Raw genomic sequence first — 24,186 nt, 5'->3', positions numbered from 1 at the left:
GGGGTGTTTATTTGTGATGTAGGCAATTGTTTGGGGAACTGGACGGAGACCTCCCACCCAGCACCTTTCACATGGTAATAGACACGTTTTGCACTTTTGCACAGGTAGCACTGTTTGGCCACGTGGTTCAAAAGTGCCTGGTGACTTGGAGGTGCTCAGCTTGTGGCAGGCCGGCTTTAGGCCCCTTAAAAAGACAGTGCAGGGGACCCGCCATTTGAAAACCAGGCCCCCTTCTGATGCCTTCAAGCTGGACATCAAATATCTCACTTCCCTGACTCTTTTCAAAGGAGGGAAAGTCTCAGTCCATTGGTCACCGAGGAGGATGGTGGTTGTAGTAGGAAGAGAGCCTGAGACATAAGCCCTTGTATCAAGAAGTCTGGTACGAGGCAGGACCTGCTCACAGAATCTGGCAAGAACAGGGCTGATATTGCAGAAATACGCACTCCTAAGAAGTGCTAGTCACAGAGTATTCATGCAAACACATCCCAATATCAAGGATGGTACAAAAACATTCCCCAAGCACAACAGAAACACACTGACCCCTCCTAAAAGGTAAGGTCAGGATGACAGTATGTAATAAAAATGTTTTAATTGAACCAATATGTAGAAGGTGATAACTAGCCACATCAGGGGGCAGTAACTATGTTAGAAGGGCGGTACTAACATGTTTGTATCAGGGTACAATATGTATCTCAGAGGCCGGGTGCCTTCGTCCCTTAACGGATCTTGTGGTCATTGGGCAGTTTGATTGAGGTCTGCTGTGCCAACTGTATGTGCAGAGCTGGGACAGCACACAGTGAGAACACACACCTGCAGCCAAACATCTGACCACAGTTGTAACTTTCAGTGACTATTGGTCTGAGCTGGGTGTGTCCTAGAGGTTAAAAGCCCCCACATTTGATCACCATTCCCCTGAGACTAATATGTGTATTTGAGTGCATGGTGCTTAAAATTAAAGTGTCGCGTCTCCCAAGGCTGCCATTCACATAACCGTCTGCCTACGACTGTCTTCCTGCAAAAATGTGAGCAACCTCTTCTGTTCATAGCCAGGCATCTCCTGCACATCTGACTTTTATAAGCTACCTCAGAGATTTCTAGCAGATTATGCTGTCTTGTTCCCAGGGAGATCATTAGCAAATATAAGGCAGCCCAGCTGTTGTGGTTTACGGTGTATACTCAGCATATGGAGGAACTTTGTCACCAGACCAAAAAACCAACCAATCAACATGTCCATGTAAGATCAGTTTGGAGAAATAGGCAGGCCATTCCCAAACCTGCCCAGGAATGGTTGAACCCAGGCCTGTCTCAGCTTGTCTGTCTTGAAATAGCTCCACTGGTTCACATGGGGTCACATCAGAGTGTAAAACAACATGGTTCATTGTCGGAAGCTGAGCGTATGGTTGTAGCTTATGAATTATATTGTAAACTCTTCCGGGCAGGGGCCCTGGGTCTGATCCACCTGTGCCTTGTGTCTTGTGGCGTCATGTACATGAGTGAGTGTAACATGCTGCCATTATTATTGCTTGTGTTCAGATACTGTGGTGATGGGTGGCAGTATAAAACCCTAAAATAGATTATTAATATAGCAGTAGGGTCTAGAGCAAGGTTGGTCAATAAGCGGACCATTGGCCAAATCCAGATCATCAGACGCTTTTGAATGGACCCCGAAATCTTTTTATTTACTCATTATTAGTATTATCATTATTTTGTTGCTTTTTATTATTTTCTCTGGATTCTGGACCTTGACTATACCATGACCAAGAAATTTAGACCTAGACAAAAATAATTGACTACCTCTAGTCTAGAACCACAACCAAGATTAGGGCACCATTGTGCTAGGTGCTGTCAGGACCGGCTCCAGGCACCGGCGAAGGAAGCAGGTGCCTGGGGCGGCCAATAGAAAGGGGCAGCATGTCTGGGTCTTCGGTGGCACGTTGGTGAAGCTCAAGCACTCCGCTTTAGTTTTCGGGGGCAAGTCCTTCACTTTGTCTCTTCCTCTTCGGCGGCAGCTCAATTTTTTTTTTCTTTGCCACTTGGGGCAGCAAAAAAGCTGGAGCCAGCCCTGGGCACTGTACAAACACCTGGTGAGAGACAGCCTGACCCAGAAGAGTTTGTAGTCTAAATTCACAAGACAGACAAAGGGTGAAAGGTGAGAGGAGTTGCCCAGGGTCATGCAGCAAGTCAGAAGCAGAACCACGGATAGACCTAATTCTAAGGTCTCCTAATTCACCAGCTAGTGCTCTACCCACTAGACCACACCGTCTCTCCTTTCTGCTGCACATGTTAGCTTCATTCATACAACGCCTCCAAACGGTGCAGGGCAATGATGGATCAGAAGAGACACAAAGGCCAGAGGAGGGAGTGTCAGTTTGGAGCTGGCTGGGGAAATAGGGAGAGGCCCAGAACTTGGGTCTAGGCTTCCCACCCTCCAAGATGGACCTGACTGAGGGGTCCTGTTTTCTGTACCTACAAGCTCTGTTTTAGACTGTGATCCCATCGTCTAATAAACCTTCTGTTTTACCGGCTGGCTGAGAGTCATGTCTGACTGCAGAGTTGGGGTGCAGGGACCTCTGGCTGCCCCAGGACCTGCCTGGGCAGACTCGCTGTGGAAAGCGCAGGGTGTGGAAGGGCAAACTGAATGCTCCGAGGTCAGACCCAGGAAGGTGTAAGCTTCTTGCCCTAGAGACAGTCTGCTCAGAGAGAGGAGGCTCCCCCAGAGTCCTGACTGGCTTTGAAGGAGTAGTTCCAAAGCATCCCAGCATCCCCTTCCACACCATGTGCTTCCCGGAAGTCCGCACAGGCACTGACACTCTCTCCTCTGGCCTTTGTCTCTTTTCCAGGCATTAGGAGGCCACCTGATCTCTTTGTTCTCCAACACCTTCAGTTGGCACCTTGCAGGAGAACGGCCCAGGCCATCAGTTGCCCAGAGACAGGGTTTTGGCCATTCTCTATGCAGACAGCATCACACTGGCACTCTAGGGCTCTACAACAATCACACCCCCTTATCCCACCATCTAGATCCTTGAGAAATGCATAGGGGAAACTGAGGCACCCACACAGTATTCAGAGAAAACATTAAGAACATTCCCACTTCGTAACACCTGTATATGACTAGTTATATACTTTAAAGGGTGTAAAATAATCAAGTATTGTGCTAAACACAATGATACTCCAAACTGAGCACCAAATTTAAGTTGCATGTTTTCCCCCTCAAGTGAGGGCTCTGGGGTGGGGCTGGGGATGAGGGGTTCACAGTGCAGGAGGGTGCTCAGGGTTGGGGTGCTGAGGGCACAGGCTCTGGGGTGGGGCAGGGCAGGGGATAAGGAACTTGGGGTGCAGACAGGCTGCCCCAGGACTAGGGCCAGGAAGTACTCCCCCCCTCGCCACTGGCAGCAGGGTTTGTTTCCATGGCATCCATGTTTCCTTTCCACATGTACAAGTTCCGTGTTTCCCGAAGCTGTTTACCGTATACAAGAAAAGCAGAGAAAAGGAATTTTTTGTGTGTGTAAAAACATCTTCGCAGCTGTTTTGTAGTCGTCGTGGTTTTTACCCAGAGCCCTCTGGGCTTTATTTAACCTCCTTGGGTTTTGTTTTTTAAAGGATTAATTTAACACCGCTAACCGTTTTATTACTTTTATCAAAGAAAGCAAAGTCTATTTTTGATTTTTGTTTCCTAGTTCTTAGGGACATTAAAAACCAGCAGCAAGCTCCAGGGGAGAGACCTCTCCTCTCCTCTCCCCCCCCCCCCCCCATAGCACACTCCCTCTGCACCACGGTCACTGCACATGCTCCTCGGGCCTCTCTCAGGACCAGAAAGCCCACTCGCCTCCCCTATGGCGGGTACTGGGGATGGGGGTTGCCATCACGTGTGGCCTCCCCTGCTGCTGCCCCCCACCATAGCCTCATGGGGGATGGGGCTGCCCCTTGCCCAGCATGGGGCAGGAGTGGGGACTGTAGGGTGGTTGTAGGGGGGGTGGGCATAGGCTGTCACAAAATTCACCCAAGCCCCAGCTGCTCAGGTCTAGGAAGCTCCCCTCCTCCATCTCCCCTGTGGGTGGGTGCTGGGGGGGCTGCCATCACATGTGGCTTCCTTCCTTCCCTGCTGCAGCCTGCTGCCCCTCACCCCAGCCTCACTGGGGATGGGGCTGCCCCTTGCTCAGCTCTGGGCAGGAGTGGGGGTTGTGGGGGGGGGGTGGCTCACAGGGCCAAATATCACCAAAGCCCCAGCAGCTGCTCAGGTGAGTGAGGGTCACCCCAGATGTCCATCTCCCGGCCGGAAGTCCCCTTGGCGTCTCTTCCAGGTGGGTGCCGGGGACTGGAGAGAGGGCTCCCAAGCAGGTGTGTGCCTCCTCCCCCGTCCTCTCTCCCCTCCCCGTCCTGAGGTGCTCCAACAGTCTGCCCCCCCCCCCTCTCTATAGCCTTAGGCAGAAGCAGCGGCAGGCAGCCAGCAGCACAAGCAAGAGAGAGGAACGGGCTGTTTGGGCTGCTTTTTTTTTTCAGGCAGGAAACCTCCAAGATGGTGGGGGGATGATGCTCCAGGGCGGGGGGCAGGGTCCGCTCCAGGCAGAGCCAGGGGAGAAACCCAGCTCCAAATATTGGTGGAGCACAGCCCCCAGCCTTGAATATTCCTGGTTCTCGGGCACCATGAGCCCATATAACCTGCCGCCCCTGCTTCTGGCAGCTCTTGCTTGTGACCCCACAGTCTGTACTGCCATGTCCTGCCATCTGCCTGAGCTTTGGTTGGGGTCTAGTACTGGTTGAAGGCTGTTAAAATTCTCCGCTTCCCCCTTGCATTGCAGAGAGGGTAATTTACACAGAGCACTCTGCTTGCTAATCTGCTATCACCTGTGAACTACAAACATCAGACAGCACCAGCCATTATGCTAATTGGGGATAAACAAGTCACTACAACATTGTATCAATTACAGCCAATGCTCTAAGAGAAATTAAAAGTGTCTTGGGAATCTTTGCAAACGGGTTGAACACTCCTTTAGCTCCTTCACTCCGTTATCTGTGAGGTGGCTGGGGAAACTTCAGTGGATCATTTTATGGCATTAGTTGAAATCTTTTGCTTGAAAAAATATTTTTGATGAAAATTGCCTTTTTTTAAAATAGAAAAAAGGTTTTTTTTTACATTTTCTCAATGAAAAAATTATATCTATTGGATATTGAAAACAATTAAAAACTGAAAAACATTAATGAATTTTTTTTAAAAAGTTTTATTTTGTTATGAAATTTTTCTTGGAAAATCTTTGCCATTATCTGACCAGCTCTGTTAGTTTCTAATACCCCTTTAGCCCTGTCTGACAGTATCCTGCTACCCATCTCAAAGCACTTTGCAAACAGTAATTAATTCAATCCCACAACCCTCTGCAGGATAGATGAGTATCATCATAACCCACTTTGCAGATGAAGGAAAGAGGTGGCACAGGGAAGTAAGTGAGTTGGGATGTTGATCCTGCACCTGTTGAGACAATAAAACTCTCATTGGCAAGGTGGATTTGATTTAAATCATGATTTAAATCACTAGTCAGGAAGACTATTTAATCATGGTTTTCTACATAACAGTGCATTCTTGTTGGTTGTTATAACCTTAATACATTTTCTTCACAATTCAGAGATAGATGTAGGTTTCATTTTTAGAAGGTACACACTATACATTTTTAAACAGTGATTTATTCTGAAAACTTTTCAGATTAGTTTTACAGCTATATCTGAAAATGAATGATTGTTTGGTTATTTCATTTACCAAAGGTAATTGAAGCAGATACTTATGAAATCACTGGGAGGTGAACTATCTCCAATTCAACAGGTTAATCATTAATATTTGGAGGATTTTCTTGCCATGCTGTATTAGGAGGAGAACATCACCAGACAGACATTTAAATTGCTTTATTTAACTAAAACAACAACGTTATGTATTCTGGACTTTTTTCTTCAATAGCAAACATATAATATTTTAACAAAACAAGCATATGTCCCTCTTGTCTCACATTTATCTCCAGACTTCTCCTCCTTATCCACATCTATTCCACCCCCAACAATTTTTTATTCATTGAACTTTTTGAAACTTGCCACTTTTAGAGCGAGGTAAGGGACTGACTCTGTACACAAATTTGCAGAGGGACAATAGGGTTGAGGGCTGTTATTTCTCACCTCTATATATAATTTATTTAAAAACATTTTTGCTGTTAACAAGCATGTTACCTCTGGAGACACAAATCCACAGTTTGAGAACTGCAAAACTAAGCATCTCTGATGGTATCTTCTAGACTGAGCACAGAGTCCCATTGGGTAGACAGAGAGATTAACCTAAATAATCTATACAGAAGCCCATGGAACCGCATAAAATTGGTCCCTAATCCATGAACTATTGGAGCTCATTTACAAAACTTTTCTTACACATTACAGGAATATATTGTCTCATACTATCTAATTAGAATTTATAATCCCTATTTCATGATGAGATCTCTGAGCTATAATGTATCTTAATTAAAACTATTTTTAGATAGATTCTTTTTCCTCAAAAAGCATTTTATCAAAAAAATCAAAATTTTTTTTACCCACCTTGCTCATTGGCTTTAACAGGAGCAGGCTTTGGCCCTAGCCCAAGGGCACTCAGCAAGTCAATAGCATCCTGGGAGTAGAGCCCAGGAGTCCTGACACCCAATCGCCTCCTGTACCTCAGTAAACACCACTTGCTCTCAGCCAGAGGAACCCAGGTATCCTGATTCCCACTTAGCTGCTCTAGGCACAAGACCACAGTCCCCTCTCAGAGCCAGGGATAGAACCCAGGAGTCCTGATTTCCTAGTTCCTTGGTCTAAATACTTTTGCATCTTTGGGTCCATACACACACTGTATGGACCCAGTATCCTTTCAGCTCTGCTAGTGGTGCCAGTGACTACAGACGTTTTAACCCCCACGTCACTGAGGCTCTGAACAGGGCTAGACAACATGCCAGTAAAAACGCTGATGGCTGGAGCTGATCTGATGATAATGGGGGGAAAGGGCTAGTCTACGTAGAGCCAAGATCGTTCTCCCCAGCATTCCCTGACTTACAGTGATCCTCCCGAACAAGTCACCCATGATGCATTGCAGTCGTGTTTGTACATGTGTAGCTGAACTCTTTGAAAGTGCTGCTGGCAGGAGCTCGCACGTGAACTTTGCTGCCTTGCTTTTGCTGAATGTTTAAAAAATATAGTAATAATTATTGGTTTCCCGTTTCCTGCTGGAGCCCTTAGGAGCTTGGTCAAGAGGGCAGATTTTAGACTGTGCCTATTCCTCTGATGGGCATTGTTGCCACCTTGTTGGAGTGGCCAATATGTTCTGTTTTTGTTTTGTTGCTGCCGCGGTGGGGGGTGGTGGTGGAACTTTTCCAAATCCTAAGTGTGCAGTTTGTCTGTGTTGATTCCCTTCACCAACAATCCCTTTGCTGCAGAGAACTGTGTTCTCCACCCACGTGGCTATTAAAATACATTGCCTCTTAAAAACACACAAAGCCACCTTCATTTAGGGATACACCCAGCTTCAGTGAGCCAGATCCTTAGCCGCGATAAATCAGCATTGCTCGGTTGAAAGCATCAGCCACTTTTCAGAGGAGATGCATTTATTTGTCAGTCAGTGGAGATAGTGGAATGAGGCTGAGAATCTGGCTCCAAATCGTTGCAGTTTTGTTACCCAGGTCCTGCACGTACCATAAGTCTCCCCATGTGGCTTCTAGACATTCTCTTAATTTATATCTCTTGGCTGCATTCACAGCCTTGCGCCTCCTTCAGCGAGTTCACTTTCTCTTGCCTTTCTGTACTGTTCTTGGCACTACCTAAGCAAGGGTATTGTCCATTAATCTATTTGAGAGTCAGAATTCCTGCAATCCCTAATCTTCCCCTGCAGATGTTGCAGGTTCTGACGTGTTCCCTAGAAGCTGTATTCTTTTTTATTATGTTGTTGTAATTATTATTATTATTATTGCACTACTCTGTTGACTCCTGGCCCATATAAATGGATAGTCATTCCAAACATTGCACAATTCAATGCACAAGCCGGGTTCCTTTTTCTAGCTGCATGAGGCAGTGTGACAAGTGCCAGACTGGGTGCCCAAACACCTGAGTTCTTCACCCAGTTTCACCCCAGGCCTGCTCTGTGACTCTGGCAAGTCACTCCTTGTGTGTCTTGTTCTGCTCTGCTGTAAAATAGGGAGAAAACCTACTCTTCCAGGGGAAGTGTGTTGAGATACTAGAGACTTTACAGCACCTGCAGCGTGGTAAGATCTCTCGTGTAGCCGCTCTATGCCGATGGGAGAGAGCTCTCCTGACATAATTAAACCACCCCAGTGAGCAGCAGTAGCTATGTCAGCAGGAGAAGCTCTCTCACCGACATGGTGCTGTCCACACTGCCACTTATGTCAGTGAAACGTATGTCACTCGGGGTGTGTGTGTGTGTTTTTTTCACACCCCTGAGCAGCATAAGTTTTGCTGACATAAGTAGTAGTGGAAACGTGGGAGTGTAGAACATCATTGTTCTGTACCTGATTAAAGCTGTGATCGCTAGAGACAGGCCTGAACCACAAAGTCCAGAGCCAAAGCTCTCCAAGTTTTGTTCAGAGGTGGGGGTTTGGTTCAGCCATTGTAAAAGAGGGCAGGTACCACATTCATCTCTGGGTCGGGATCTGATTCTAGCCCAATATTCAGAAGGCTTTTGGTTTTCTCGAGTTACCCTAATTGTCCGGCCTCATTTTCATAATTAAAGACATAATTAAAGATGTTAATTGCATCAAAGCAGGGACTGGGCATCATCTTTCCTTACGCATTAACTGATCCTGTCACCTTCCTTTTCATTTTTATTACTCTCTCCTCCACCTTTTCCTTGGAGCCAGAAAATTTTGGTAAGCTAGAAATGCAGGAGGAGGTGGCTTATAAAAGTCCTCATTCCACTGCACTGGCTGCTTTCCCATTCAATGATTCTAACATGGACTGTGGCTATCCATTGATTGCATTGTAGAGGGAAGGGCAAGACACTGCCTCATGCAGTCTGCAGCTCCCTGTTCATGGACCACCAGGCCCATTGTGCCAGGCACTGTGCAAAGACAGAGCACAGAGATGGATAGTCCCTGTCCCAAAGAGCTTGCAATCTACATCCGTCTTTCGACAGTGGGCTCTTATAGGAACAAGGTAAATGACCTAAACCCCCGCTCCAGACCTTCTCAGGGTGTTTCAGTGAAAGTCTGGCCCCCAAGGCAGACAGTTGTGCCAAATTCCTATAACTGAGCTGAATCACCATCCCGGGGCTGGCTGGCTGAGTGTTGATGGTGTCTCTCTGAGATGCAGCCCCCCAGGGTTTGCATGTGGATTCCATCTATACAGCAAAGAGGAGAGCCTAGATGGCTTTTCCAGGGGAAGGAAACGGAGGGAGGAGGAAAAAGCCATCTGCCAAGCCAATTGTTAAGTCTGGGGGATTCTTTCTCAGCCTCCTTTGGCCAGAGACCATCCTGTTTCTTTTAGCACTGTTTCCCCCCCCCCCCCCTTTGCAATGCAAGTTATATCCTTTCAAGATTAGGTTGCTCCCAGGATCCCCCTGTATGCAGCATACAGCGCTGGCTTTGTTTACCCTGGCGATTCCAGCTATCAGTAGCCAGTCACTGGGGTAGCTTCACTAGGGCAGAAGTGCAGGCCCAGGGTACGTATTATCCGGTCAAATGACTGTGGGGTAAGTCTGCTTGATAGACTAGGAAGGAGGCCAGAGCTGGGCAAGGGGAGGGAGAGGAGCAGAGAGGGAGACCAGGTGTGTGATAACAGCAAGAACAAGGGTTTTAAACACAAGAAGGATAATTCTGAACTGGCTCCTGGTCTATTTAAATTGTAGGCTGCTCTGGGCAAGGACTTCCTGGTACTCTGTGTTTGAGCATGCCCAGCATAATGGGGCCCCATTCTTGGTTGGTCCCTAGGTGCTACTGTAATAAACATAATAGTCATAATGGGATTTCAGAAGCTGGATACTGGGATTCCCTCATCTCTTTTCTCCTACCACATGCACTAGGTGTCCCCATTCTGTGCATCCCGAACTCTGCTGTCACATATTGGGACCGTTCCATCACATACCTGTGGCTTCCATTCTAGGTGTGTTCTACACAGAGGATTGACTGGCATTATCTGCTTGCATGGGGCAGTGCAGTTCTTAACCGCCCAGAGCTCTACTGCGATGCTTGGAGAGCTTGCTACCATAGAATTGCCCTTCTAGTCAGGAGGCCAGATATTCCGTCTTCTCTGGGGTCAAATTCCCCACACACACCGTGCACTGGGCCAGGACTAGGCCTATGTATGAGGCAAGGCCCAATTTTGAGGGCTTAAGTAGGACTAAAGTGGCGCCTAGCCTTGTGGGTACTCTGCTCAGGGGTGAATTTCACTGTACCCATGGGGACAAATCTTCTGGGCCTTCCTTACCCAGGCGAGACTTCCAGTGGTTGTAGTGAGATTTGCCTGAATGGGGGCTGCGCCGTGAGCTCAGGGGTTGGCTCACAGCTCCAGATGGACCCGAACCAAACCACTGGATCAGTTCCCAGATCTGAACAATGCACTTGGGCCACTAATCTTTATACCAGGACAGCCCCAAGCTTAGATCCAAACTTAAAATGTGTTAAAAATCTGAATCCAGACTTTGCAGCTTGGGCTCCATCTCCCCTGTGAATGTTGGAGCCCCACCGCCTCTCCCCCCAGGCTGGCAAATCAGGCACAGGGCCCCCACCCCCAGCCTCTGAGGGCCTCCATTGTGACTCTGGTGCTGCTGTCCGCAGTGTCCACCGTGCAAAGGAGTTGAATCCAGGCTCGCTGTGGGGAAGGAGGGAGGCAGAGGCCGTGTTTGCACCAGTGATCTCTCCGTTGTTGTACCATATGGTTTCTATTCTCTTTGACAGAGGAAGCCGAGGTTATTTGAGTATCCCTTGGCTGTAGACTGGCGTGTGTGTGCAGACACAAAGAAAAAGGAGGGTGCAAAGAGGGAACTTGCAAAAGAAGCTCCAGGTTAAAACAATTTGTGTAATAATAATTAATAAAAAAGTCCAGAGGCCTGTTGTATCCAAACCAGATGTCTGAGCATCACTGCTGCCAGCAGAGCTGGTGATCCGACACCATGGTGGGGCACAGAGCACCAGTGGGTGCTCCATCTCCATCAGTCTTCTTTGTTGCTGCTTTCCCTGCACGCACTGTGTTTTCATTTTTAAAAAAGGGGCGGGGAGGAAGGAGAGGAAAAGCCTGCTGCATTCTTTGGGAGGTGCATTTGAGGCGGAGATTAACTCCTCACCTTTCCTGTCCTGGGACTCAGGAGAGGCTGGGCAAGAGGAGAAACGGAGAGAGAATCTGTCTTAGTTATCCCTGGACTGGAGCTGCACTTTGCCCTGGTGGTGTGTTTTCTGAGGTCGGTTATCTGGGATTGTGACATGGGCTGAGGTGCCTGTGCACAAGAGAATCCATGGGCAGGTCATGGGACACCAAATACTGTCTCCCCCCTCCCCCCACGTTTACAATGTTTATCAGTGTCCCTTGTGAGCTGGCAAATGTGCCCCGACCCAAACCTGCAGGGCACTCTGCAGCTGCTGTGCGGCTAAGGAAATACGATTGATCTGAGCTCGGTTTACTGGCGGCAATGAGAACCCAACAGACTAGAGCGTGTGCACTGGGCTCCTAACTCACCGAGCTACTGGGTAGAATTCTCTGCCCTGTGATTTATCACAATGTTCCCGTCTGGCCCTGGAATCTCTGTATCCATGAGGCACCCTCTGAGCTGCACGTCCAGGGGCCTGATCCTGCACTGTCCACTTTGTGCAGTCATTTGCACCAGTGCCAAGTGGCTGTAAGATGCCAGTTCTGAAGGGTAGCATTTGACACCCCGTTGTGCTGGTGTAATAGAGAATTGGATCTCCAGTCTTTAGCCCCCTGCCTCTTTGTTCTTTTCAGAAGGTCCAGGGGAATGTTCTGAACTAATAATCCTGGAGAATAAATATATGCTGGCAGTATCGCAAATGTCAAGCCTTTATAAATCATGAGTTGTGTCCCTAAAATCATGGGCCTGGCTTACAAATCATGAGATTTGGAGGGAAAAAAACCCAGCAATTGTTGGATTCTTTTTCTTTACCTCTTTATGTCTGGGCCTTTAGAGTGCCTTCGGGTCCTGTTTTCAAGCTTTTTTCTGCAACCATAAGTGCCAGAAACTTCCTCTTTTTTTTTTTTTTTAATGAAAGTGGAGATTCTCACCTAACCATGTTCATCTGTGGTCAGAAAGTGCCTTGAGAAATACACCAAATATAGCAAGACTCTGTGACAGACTGACAAGAGCAGTCTTGTGATGCCTACAAGTCATCACCAGTTATCCGTCACTTTCCTGCCCCTTCTACTTGGGCTATGATTGTGGTACCATACGGGACTCTGGAACCAAGACCTCAAAGCCCCGTTTCTAGAGCATTGATTGCTCTGGCAGCTAGGTGCTGGTCTTAGCCTTCCTGGTGACAGAGGGTCAGAACAAACCCTGTGCATCACTGAGACCCTGAAAGTCCCTGTTTTCTACCTTCAGTGGGACATATGTGCTGCAAAAGGCCATGTACTGGGACATTTCACCCTTAAGCATTGCAATGGGAGTTGAGCTCTTTTGAAAATCTGGCCCAGCAGTGGCTGCAGGACACTTGAAAACCCAGCCCTGAGTATCTGATCTTTTTCTTGATTCTTCCCAAGCTGTCAGCTTGAATAATATCCCATGACTGCAAACTCCCGTGTTCCCATTATAAAACGCCTACCCTCAGAGGGCAGCAGAATTAAACCCCCGACAACGTCTGCCCCATAACCAGCCTGTCCCCTTTTCCATTTTCCAGCTGCCTTTCTGGGAGACATAGCATTGGACGAGGAGGATCTCAGGTTATTCCAAGTGGACCGACTCGTGGGCCTCAAACGCCGCACCTTTGAGAAAACAGCCACCAACACCTCAGGTACAGTAGCACCTTAAGAGCGGTAGTGACTGTTCAGCTGCCAGAGCTCTTTACTCTGGTCCCTTCTTGGTGCTTCCTTTAGATGCCGCCGCCCACGGAGGGGAGGGGGGGTGGAGAAGAGTGGGGTTGCCAAAGTCTTTCGCAATTAGTGCTGTTTGGTAGGATTACTAAGTGCCCCCCAGCCCCAAAGCAGAGGGATGTTTCTGCCCCCATCTGCTGAGCCGCTGATGTTGGGGTGGTCCCCGAGGTCAGGTTTCTAAATGATTTCTGGCGGGTCGTGTCGCATGGCATGCTGCATAATGGAACGGCGGGAGAGTCCCCAAAGCAAAGGGCAGGGGATGGCTTGACCTAGGTCCCCTTGAGAAGACGGGATCGTGGACTGAAATTTTCAAAGGGTCCTGATGGGAAAGTCAATGGGAATTGGGAGCCCCGCTCCCTGAAAGCCCCTTTGAACGCTCCATCCTGTATCGTTAGCCCGGTATTCGTTACTGCGGAACGCCTGGCTGCAGGACGCTGTCAGAAGGGAGAGCTTGACCGAGTGGTAGGGCACTGGCCTGAGAGTCAGGAGGCCCCAAGTTCCCGGCTCTGTCACTGTTATACTGTGTGACGTTGGGTGAGTCATGTTACCTGTGTCACTCAGTCTGGAAATGGAGATCGCGACACTTGCCCATCTTGACTCCGTGCTTTGAGCTTGAGTGATGGGAAGCACAGAGGCTTATTATTCATGTCCTGGTTGCCTCTGGCGGGGCCTGTCTTGTAGCACTCTTAAAAGGAGCAAGATGTAGAAGAGATTTAATCCCCTCCCCCCCATCTTCAGATGCTTGATATCATGATTGTTTGTAGTATCCATAGCACCTAGGAGCCCAGGCCCTGGACCAAGACCCATTGTGCTGGGTGATGTATGAACGCAGAACAAAGGGATAATCCCTGCCCCCAAAGAGCTGGTTGGCTTAGCCCTGAGAGCCACAGGTAGGAAGGACACTTCACCGTCTCCAGGAGTCTCTTTCTGTGCCACATACAAATCACAGACCCTCCTGCTCTAGCTCTGTTCACCACAAGCCTTTAACTAGTGACTTGTGCAACCCTAACACCAGGGCTCCCCAGCCCTGTTCTCCTGCCTTTCTTTCATCCTCCCCGCCCCACACCGAAGATAAACAGAACAGCCTGGCCAGCGCTGAAGGATTGGATAGACCCTACCACCCATCCTGCTGAGAGGCAGGGGTCATTAGCCCTGCAAGCTGCTCCACTGTTAGCTCAGCTGCTAGTCCTGAGACCAACTGAAAAGCGGGTAGCCACCTCTGGCATGGCTCCACTGATAATATTTGCAGGCTGCATGTCCGTTTGGGATAAGACAAAGGTACCCCAGCTCACCAGGGCCAGTTCCCATAGGCACCTCAGGGAAGCTGTTTAACCATTCACATTCCCCTGGAGTTCCTGGGGATCTAGCCTCAAGTCTTGCTGTTTCCCTGGCAGTGGGATCTATTAGGCTGTGGGGAGACTCTCCCCAAAGAGAAGAGCAGACGCCCCATTGCTTGGAACTGTAATAACTGGACTAGGCAAAGTGCTGGGAAATAGAAGGGACAGTCCTGCCATGGGTCCCGGGGGCAATGGACCAGTCGAGAGCTAACAGGTTTTCTCCATCTGTTGTTTCTCCTACCTCATGCACCATCGTCCATTCTGGCTGAGATTCTGTAAAGTGATTAGCCCTTGGGATACCTCTGTTCTCAGGTGCTCGGCCTGAGACCGTCCAAAGGGGCCTGACTTTCAGACAGTGCAGAGCCCCTGCCCTCTGGTGACATGACCCCTTTAAGGCATCTTGAATTGGGCATCCAAAGTCACTCTTGAAAAATCTCTTCCTATGAACCAGTCAGGGTCCCAGGGCAGAGCTAGGGACACAGCATAACCCCAGTGCCCTACGCCCTTCCCACAGACGTGGGGGCGATGGCAACTCACTCTCCTTTGACTCCTGTCCTGGATCCTGTCCGTCACAAAATCAGCAAGCCCTGTGCACCGTCTCCTTGCCAGGGGGCCCATCTCTTGGCCACACCATGTCCCTTCGCAACCCCGGCCCATCCCGACAGGCAGCATCTTCCATGAGCCCTTTGATGGCAGCATTCCAGGCTATTTGGAGACAAAGAACTTGGTGCGCCCCAGCTGCTTTTATTTCATTATCTTACAGAGACAGGCAAAATTTTGGAACGGGCTGTGATTCCCAAGCCAAGCACACGTCGCTTGAGATCCTGGGGGCACTAGCTGGCCTCTGCTCTGCCCCGTCCCGATCCAGCTCAAGAGGGACCAAAGCCGCTGTCTCCTCGGCACTGTAGGGAACTGGTGGCTTTGGCGAAGGCCATGCTAGACGAGTAATTAGTCCATCCTGCCTGTAACCTGGGCTAGTGGGGTGGTCACATCCTGGCTTTCCACTGTGAAGTGTGATGTAGACTCATTCCTGAAATGAGCTCGGTGGTCTCATCGTAGTCCCTGTTCTCATGACCCTCAAACTGGGCCTTGGATTCATCCCCCCCAGAACAGATGTAATGGAGCAGGGATTATTGATCGGTCTGGTGTGTTGGGTTCGTTGGGCCAGGTCCATCGCTGGCATCACTGTTGGCCTGGGGACAGTCAGGTCACCAGGAGTAAATGAGATGCTTCCATGGTCACACCCCCTGCCTTCGCTGCTCTCATGCCCCCAGGAATCAGCACCAACAGCACCAGCCTGAAGTCCAGGAGGCAGCAGAAGAGGCAATGGAGGCGGGGCCAGGCGCGGTCTCGAAGCCGCCGTGCTGCCACTTCCCGTCATGAGAGGGTGTGGCCGGATGGGGTCATTCCCTACGTGATCAGCGGGAACTTCAGTGGTGAGTGGGGGGTGATCGGCACATGCTAGGCCTGCTGGCTCAGTACGCTGGGAGTGCACATTTCATTGCCATGCTGTTTTCCTTTCTCATCCTCTATTGCTGAGGAGAGAAGGGCTCCGACATGGCAGCAGTGCGGTCCAGTGGTTAGAGCAGGGGATTGGGCATCAGCAGGGGTGGCTCTAGCCATTTCGCCGCCCCAAGCACGGCGGCACGTCACGGGGGGGCACTTTGCCGGTCGCCGGTCCCGCGGCTCCGGTGGACCTCCCGCAGACGTGCCTGCAGAGGGTCCGCTGGTCCCGCGGCTCCGGTGGACCTCCCACAGGCATGCCTGCGGATGCTCCACCGGAGCCACGGAACCATCAGACCCTCCGCAGGCACGTCTGCGGGAGGTCCACCGGAGCTGCCTGCCGCCCTCCCGGCGACCGGCAGAGCGCCCCCCGCGGCATGCTGCCCCAAGCACGTGCTTGGTGTGCTGGGGCCTGGAGCTGCCCCTGGACATCAGGACACCTGGGTTCTATTCCCAGCTCTGCCCTCAACTTGCTATGGGACTTTATATGAGTGGCTTCCCGCCATGTGCGTCAGTTTCCCTGTCTGTTAAAATGGGGGTGATGATGACTAGGGCCCTGTCAATTTCACGGTCATAGGATTTAAAAAAATGTCATGATTTCAGATATTTAAATATTTCACGGTGTTGTAACTGTAGGAGTCCTGCCCTAAAAGGGGCGAGGGGGGTAACACAGTTATTGTAGGGTGTTACTTCTGCGATACTGCTGGCGGTGCCACTGCCTTCAGAGCTGGGTAGCTGGAGAGTGGCAGCTGCTAGCCAGGAGCCTGGCTCTGAAGGCAGAGCCACCGCCAGCAGCAGTGTGGAAATAAGGATGGCCTGGTATGGTATTGCCACCCTTACTTCTATGCAGCTGCCTGCTGAGCTGGGCCGTTGGTCCGCAGCTGCCACTATCCGGCCGCCCAGCTCTGAAGGCAGCAGCACAGAAGTAAGAGCGTCATGGCATGGTATTGCCACTCTTACTTCTGTGCTGCTGCTGGCGGGGCGCTGCCTTCAGAGCTGGGCGCCCTGCCAACAGCTGCTGCTCTCTGGCCACCCAGCACAGAAGTAAGGCAGGCAATATCACGACCCCCTACAATAACCTTGCAACCCCCTCCCCCCCGTGACCTCCTTTTGGGTCAGGACCCCCAGTTTGAGAAATGCTGGTGAAATCTGTAAGGTGTAGGGTAAAAGTACAGTAACTCCTCACTTAATGTTGTGGTTATGTTCCTGAAAAATGCAACTTTAAGTGAAATGATGTTAAGCAAATCCAATTTCCCCATAAGAATGAATGTAAATGGCGGGGGGGGTGGGGGTAGGTTCCAAGGATTTTTTTTTTTTTGCCATACAGTACAGTACAGTACAATAGTTGGGAGGTGCCCCTGCCTTACCCCACACAGGCCCATCCCACTGGCACTGGAGACAATGAGGCAGGCAAGGAGGCTGAAGGTGCTGTAGGCTAAGAAAAGCAGGTTGCGCAGCAGCAGCGGCAGCTTCCCCTACTCTGCAAGCACCAGGGGCGGGAGGCTCAACCCTCGGCCCACCCACGCCACCCCTTCCCCCAAGCCCCCACCCTTAACCCGCCTCTTCTTCCCCCCTCCTTTACTCTGCACACCGCATCCTTACTCCTCCCCCCCCCCCCCCGCTTCCTGCCTGCGGCAATCAGCTGGTTTGCAGCGTTTGGGGGGCAGGCATCAAATCCTTGCTCCTGCCTCCTCCCTCCTGAACGCTGCAAGCCAGCTGATTGCTGCAGGCAGGAGGCGGGGGAGGAAGGGGAAGACGCTGATCCATGGGGTCTGCCAGTGGGTGGGAAGCACTGTTGGGGGGCATAGGGGAGCTGATAGGGGGCTGCCAGCTGTGGACAAAGCAGGCAGCCAAACAACGTTATAGCGAAGCATTGCACAACTTTAAATGGAGCACATTCTGTAACTGAGCAGGGACGTAAGATTGAAACAACATTAAGCGAGAGGATGTTAAGTGAGGAGTTACTGTACACAAAAGACCAGATTTCACGATCTGTGACGCATTTTTCACAGTCGTGAATTTGGTAATGATGACTCTTACCTCCCTTGGTAAGAAACCTGTGCATGCAACTGCTTCCACTGAGAACAACAGGAACTGCTGGGTGCTGGGCTCCTTTGAAAATCCGGCCCTGCAGTGCCACGTAAGAGTGAAAGATCATTGCTCATTCCAGCGCGTTGCTCTGTCAGGTGCTTGAGGACCCCTGCGACAGGTCTGGCTCAGACGTATTCCTGTGCTGCTCCTCACCCACCTCAGCAGGGCCTATTGTGATTGTTTATTATTGTAGCACCTGGGAGCTCTAGTTACGGCCCAGGGCCCCCTGGTGCTAGGTGCTGTACAAACAGAGAACAAAAAGCCCCTGGGGCTTAGAGTATAAGGAGCTGAACTCCTGGCCTCTCTTGCAGGCAGCCAGCGGGCGATTTTCCGGCAGGCCATGCGCCACTGGGAGAAGCACACCTGCGTCACCTTCTTGGAGCGCAATGCTGAGGAGAGCTACATAGTGTTCACGCACAGGCCATGTGGGTGAGTGGGGCTGAGGCCGCTACCAGGTGGGAGGTGGTTCTCGTTCACTAGAGCCCAGGGGGACATTGGGCGCTGGACAGAATTGCCCAAACTGGGAACTGAGGCTGAGATTTTCAAAGTAGACCAGGGGAGTTAGGTACCTACTTCACTTTGAAATTCAATAGGAGCTGAGCTCCCATAGGACCCCTTTGGAAGCCCCAGCCTAACAAGTAGGGCAGCATTGCCTAGTGATTAAAGCACCTGTGCGCTAATCCGCTTCTGACTTGCTGGGTGACCTCAGTTTCCACATCTGTCCAGTAGTGATAACAGCACTGGGATGACAGGGAGGACTCGTTCTGTAAGGTGCTTTGAGATCCTCCAATGGAAGGGGCGAAAGGAGGGCCTTGAATTAAGAATTATGATTTTAATTATAAAAGACATTGGCAAATTGGAATTCAGAGGAAAGGTGGCAGAAAATTATGATGAGCCAAGTTTGAAATGTGGGTGTCTGGCTTGGCAGTGCAAAGGGCCTGACTCTCCTCTCACACTGGTGTATCTCTGCTGAAGTCAAGTAGCTATGTAGTGTAAAAGTGAGGAGAGAATCAGGCCTCCAAGTTGCAGGCAGCCAGTGGAAATTTTATTATTTTTGTTACAGCAAGGCCTAGAAGCCACAATCTGTGTTGGGGCCCCATTGTGCTAGGTGCTGTACATGCACATGGTGAGAGTCAGTCTCTGCCCCCAAGAGCTTACAATCAGAATAGACAGGACTAGACAAAAAGTAGGAAGGGAAACTGAGGCATGGAGTGGGGCAGTGACTTGGCCAAGGTCAACCAGCAGTGCAGTGGCAGAGCCAGGGATAGAATGCAGATCTCTGGAATCCCACTCTAGACTATGCTGCTTATCTGACTCTCCCTCATTTGAAAGAGCAAGTCCATAACATACCATTGCATGCTATGGGGTCCAATCCCGCAGCCCTTGCCTACCCAGATGGTCTCATTCAAGTTCACAGGTCTTCTCACTGCAGGCCCAGGCCCAGTGCTAGAAGCAGACCCCATGTGCCATTCCGGTGCAGTCCCGTCTGTTGGGGTCACTGCTTGTGATCATTCAGCAGAGGCAGAGTGTGTCAGTGCTCTGCTCTAGTGCCAGGCTGGGGTAGGTCAGGCTCTAGGGCCAGATGTGGCAGGAATCCATTTGCTCAGAGGTAGGGGTGGACTCCCCCCCGTGTGATGACACTCAGCTGCCGGTGAACAGAGTGGTGGCTTGTGGGAGCACTAGTTAGACCCAGTTAGGTATCTTGGCATTGAAACGCTGCCTAGCAGAATTTGCTCTGCCCTAGCTCAGTAGAAACTTTGGTCCTGATCCTCAAAGGGTATTTAGGCCCCTAACTCCCATTGAAATAAATGGAACTTAGGCACCTAAATAACTTTGAGGATCTTGCCCTTTGTGCCTGATTTGGGAATTTCTTTTTTAAGGAGCTGGGTGCAAAGATCTTTTCAATATAGCAATACAAATTGGGGTTGCCCAAGTTGGCCCTCCTGGCAGGATAAGAGGAAACACATTGCCACACAGTTATGCTGTGGAACTCATTGCTACATGATATATTTGAGGCCAAGAGTTTAGCAGGTTGAAAAAAGGATTGGAGATTTTTATATGGCTAATAAGACTAGTCAGAGTCCTAGTAGTAAGAAAAAAATAAACAAGAGCTGGGGAAGAAAGAGAAATCTTCATGCTTCAGGGCATGTGCCAACCTCTAACTAATGAAGGTCAGGAAGAAACTTTTCTTGGAGGGCAGGTTATCCCACATCCGCCTTTTGCAGAGTTTCATGCACCATCCTCTGAAACACCTGGTGCTGGTCACTGCTGGAGACCACACTCTTGGCTAGGTGGAGCTCTGCTTTGACCCAGTTAGGTGGTCCCTATGTTCCTGTGATTCACAGACCCGTTTGTACACAGTGTGCATATGCCTGCAAATTGGAAAATATGGTAGAACAATGAGGATGGATTCAAACAATCCAGTCTGATTGTGCTGGTGAAGCAGCAGTGAAAAGTAGGTGGGGGATGTGATAGCTGTCCACATAGTCAGCGAGAAAGGAGAGTCTTTGGAGTGGAGGCTGAAATAAGATGAAATTAAGCAAGGGAAGATGAAGGTTGCTCTCAGCAAATGTTTCCTGACAGGGAGATGTATCAGGCTGTGGAACAGCCTCCCCAGGGGAAGTGGTGGATTCTGCAGGCCTTCAGCTAGCCTAGTGCATGGATCAATCCTGGGGTGTCCAGGCTGGGTAGACTGGATGGGGCTAACCTGCTTTATTCCATCTCTACATCAAGGCAGAAGGCAACTCTAGCTGGAAGGAGGGCTGCTCCCCAGCATGGCAGGTGCTGCTTGTGCTCAGCAGATGTGGTGAGCTGGGGAGGCAGCTTTTCGCTTGGAGCTCCCCAGCCCAAGTGCTGGAGCTGCATGAATGCCGCTTCTCCTCCCCGTACCTGTGTGTGGTACAAATGCAGTAAAGCACGGTTATTAATTAATCCTCTGGGGCATAATATTTGGTTTAGCAGAGTCAATCCACGGGGGAGCAATGAAACCACCCTCCTCCCACAGCCAGACAGTAACAGCCAGGAGCCCTGCTCATTACCCAGGAATGAAGCCTCTTGGTGAGAGACCAGCAGGGACTTGGTGCACTGCAGAGGTGGAGGAGCAGGAGTGATGAACTTGGTCATGCTCCGGAGCAGCCCCTATTGGCCAGCATAAGTAGCAATGCCAAAGCATGGATCTCTCAAGGTCCTAGGATTCGTTCACCCCTTCGTTAAGTGACAGTGGGTTCAGCTTCTTGGTTGCTTGCTTTGTTCAGATCCAGTTCTTCCTCTTCCACCTCAGGCGTGCATAGCCATAGAATAAGGTGCACTATTGAATGAGACAGCTGGATTTGCTAGAAGCCTGCATGCTGAGTGAGAGCACTGAGCAGCTGAGAGGAGGTGCCCAGTATCTCACCAGATCAGGCCCTAAAGTATACATTTTATCTTGATTTGCTGGCAGCACATTCAGGCTTCCAAAAGGAGAAAGCGCCTCTCTCTGGCTACTCAGCCCGGTGTGGCTTTGGCTGACTCCACAAATCTTTAAGGAGAGGAGTAGACAAACATAGGGCATTCCCCGAGGACCCACCTCTAATCGCAGGGGAGAGAGAGACATATCATAAAGTGCAAGATGTTAGAACCATCACCCAGGAAATGTCCATGCATCCTGAGCAACGGGGCCAGATTCTGACCCCATTGGGAACTGGCCAACACCCGCTGAAGCCAGTGAGGATCTCCCCATTGACTTTAATGGGTGTATAGACCAGGGTGCATCCAATGACTTCAGGGGAGGTAGAGCAGTCTGGCCCACCGAGTGCAGAGTTCTCCTTGCTGGCCTCAAGTGGTGGGTGCATCCTGGGGTTCAGTTCAGAGCAGCAACCAGCAGTGCGGATGCTCATGCAGACCTCGTCAGAGCTCTCGGAGCCTCTGGGGTCTGGCCAAGAGCCTTCCTGGTGGTATTTTGGCTCTTCTAGTTGTGGTCCCGGCCGGAGCGCAGAGCTACAGAAAGGAAACACAATTGTTCTTAGGCGTTAACCCCAAACTGGTCCCAGGCAAAGATCCAGGCCAGGTCTTACTCCATCCAAACTGGTTCCCCCATCCCACCTGGGGCAGCTTCCCCGCCTTGCTAGTGACATTCACTTTTCCAGCTTTCACTTTTCCATCCCACAGGCAGCTGCAGCCTCTCAGCCCTGTGGGACGTGCTGAGCCTTCCCAGTTTCCAACTAGACCCTACTCGCGTTAAAGTCGCACAGGCTTTCATTTAAATAAAACCTGGGCAGGCCATTCAAAGTTTCCAGAGGGTAATGCTTTTCCAGATGCGCTGCCTCTTGTGGAGACATTACAGCGCTAACACTTACGGCCCTGCTGATTTCCAAACCATTCAAAGGGTCATGATTTCCCCATGGTCAGAGCGGGGGCACTTCCTTCTCCACCCAGCTCTCAGACGTGCCTCGGTCATGGGAGGAGGCGGTAGGGTGTCCTCGCAAGTGCAGGTTACTCCCAACCTTCTATCATGCGATTGCAGACCCCTGCCCATCTAGGGATCCTAGGATGATGGATGGAGCCCTAACTCTTACCCCAGTCCACTTAGCGCCAGGGGAAGTGCATAGCTTTAAGGCCATTAACCCCTTGGAGACTGGCATATCAGCACCTCTTCCTGAGCCCTGCCCTCGGAAATGGCAGTGATCGAAGAGTTAAGGAGAGTTGCTGATTGGCTGGCTGATCTCATTCCTGCTACGCATGGGGTTCGATGGGGTGCTTATTCCTCCTCCCCACCTACCCCAGGTGCTGCTCCTATGTGGGCCACAGAGGAGGGGGACCCCAGGCCATCTCCATTGGCAAAAACTGTGACAAGTTCGGCATCGTGGTTCATGAGCTGGGTCACGTCATCGGCTTCTGGCACGAGCACACGCGCCCAGACCGGGATGACCATGTGTCCATCGTCCGGGAGAATATCCAACCAGGTAAAGGCCCCTGCACTCCTCTCTTCTACACTCCTCTCCACTTCCCTCTTTGTCTATCCTCCCCTTCCCTTCTGTTCCACGCCCGGCACCCTTAAGGATGGGACTGGGAAGTAGCTGGCAGTAATCAGCCCATGCTCGTGGCTTATCCAAGTTCCCAAGCCCTTCCCCACCGGCTGTTGCCTCCCTTGCTTTATTCATGCCTCTGTCTCCCCCGGTTTCCGCAGGGCAGGAGTATAACTTCTTGAAGATGGAGCCCGAAGAGGTGGAGTCCCTGGGCGAGACGTATGATTTCGACAGCATCATGCACTATGCCAGGAACACCTTCTCCAGGTAAGAGTCCAAGGAGATGTTGCTTCAGTCACTTGCTCAGCCCACGTGCACATAGAATCATAGAATATCAGGGTTGGAAGGGACCTCAGGAGATCATCTAGTCCAACCCCCTGCTCAAAGCAGGACCAATCCCCAATTAAATCATCCCAGCCAGGGCTTTGTCAAGCCTGACCTTAAAAACTCTAAGGATGGAGATTCCACCACCTCCCTAGGTAACCCATTCCAGTGTTTCACCACCCTGCTAGTGAAAAAGTTTTTCCTAATATCCAACCTAAACCTCCCCCACTGCAACTTGAGACCATTGCTACTTGTTCTGTCATCTGGTACCACTGAGAACAGTCTAGATCCATCCTCTTTGGAACCCCCTTTCAAGTAGTTGAAAGCAGCTATCAAATCCCCCCTCACTCTTCTCTTCTGCAGACTAAACAATCCCAGTTCCCTCAGCCTCTCCTCATGTGCATAAGTCATGTGCTTCAGCCCCCCTAATAATTTTTGTTGCCCTCCGCTGGACTCTTTCTAATTTTTCCACATCCTCCTTGTAGTGTGGGGCCCAAAACTGGAAAACAGTACTCCAGATGAGGCCTCACCAATGTCAAATAGAGGGGAATGATCACGTCCCTCGATCTGCTGGCAATTCCCCTACTTATACAGCCCAAAATGCTGTTGACTCATATCCAGCTTCTCGTCCACTGTAACCCCTAGGTCCTTTTCTGCAGAACTGCTGCCTAGCCATTCGGTCGCTAATCTGTAGCAGTGCATGGGATTCTTCCGTCCTAAGTGCAGGACTCTGCACTTGTCCTTGTTGAACCTCATCAGATTTCTTTTGGCCCAATCCTCCAATTTGTCTAGGCCTGGCCTCTCCTACTGTAGCTTCTTTGTGAAAGCCACGCCTTGAGCCCGAGCCCTCTTTGATACCCTGTGGACCTGCCACAGGGATG

At 50.4% G+C, this 24,186-nt stretch overlaps 1 protein-coding gene across 5 annotated transcripts in view; it reads left to right on the top strand.

The window, feature by feature from the left end:
* Positions 1–24,186, top strand: part of BMP1 (bone morphogenetic protein 1) — an 88,518-nt gene that overhangs the window by 26,920 nt on the left and 37,412 nt on the right. For all 5 annotated transcript variants that reach the window (XR_005594105.1, XM_039524767.1, XM_039524766.1 and 2 more), the window contains exons 2-6: positions 12,855–12,968; positions 15,659–15,820; positions 18,290–18,407; positions 22,740–22,918; positions 23,143–23,248. Coding sequence is in view for 4 of the 5 variants with exons in the window: in XM_039524767.1 (XP_039380701.1) it covers positions 12,855–12,968; positions 15,659–15,820; positions 18,290–18,407; positions 22,740–22,918; positions 23,143–23,248 (679 nt within the window). In the remaining variant the exon portion in view is untranslated. The remainder of the gene's footprint in view (positions 1–12,854; positions 12,969–15,658; positions 15,821–18,289; positions 18,408–22,739; positions 22,919–23,142; positions 23,249–24,186) is intronic.

This window comes from Mauremys reevesii, linkage group 2, assembly GCF_016161935.1.
Source record: "Mauremys reevesii isolate NIE-2019 linkage group 2, ASM1616193v1, whole genome shotgun sequence".
Taxonomy (NCBI): Eukaryota; Metazoa; Chordata; order Testudines; family Geoemydidae; genus Mauremys; species Mauremys reevesii.
The sequence above is the reverse complement of the archived record's forward strand: the minus strand, read 5'-3'. Positions and strand labels throughout refer to the sequence as shown.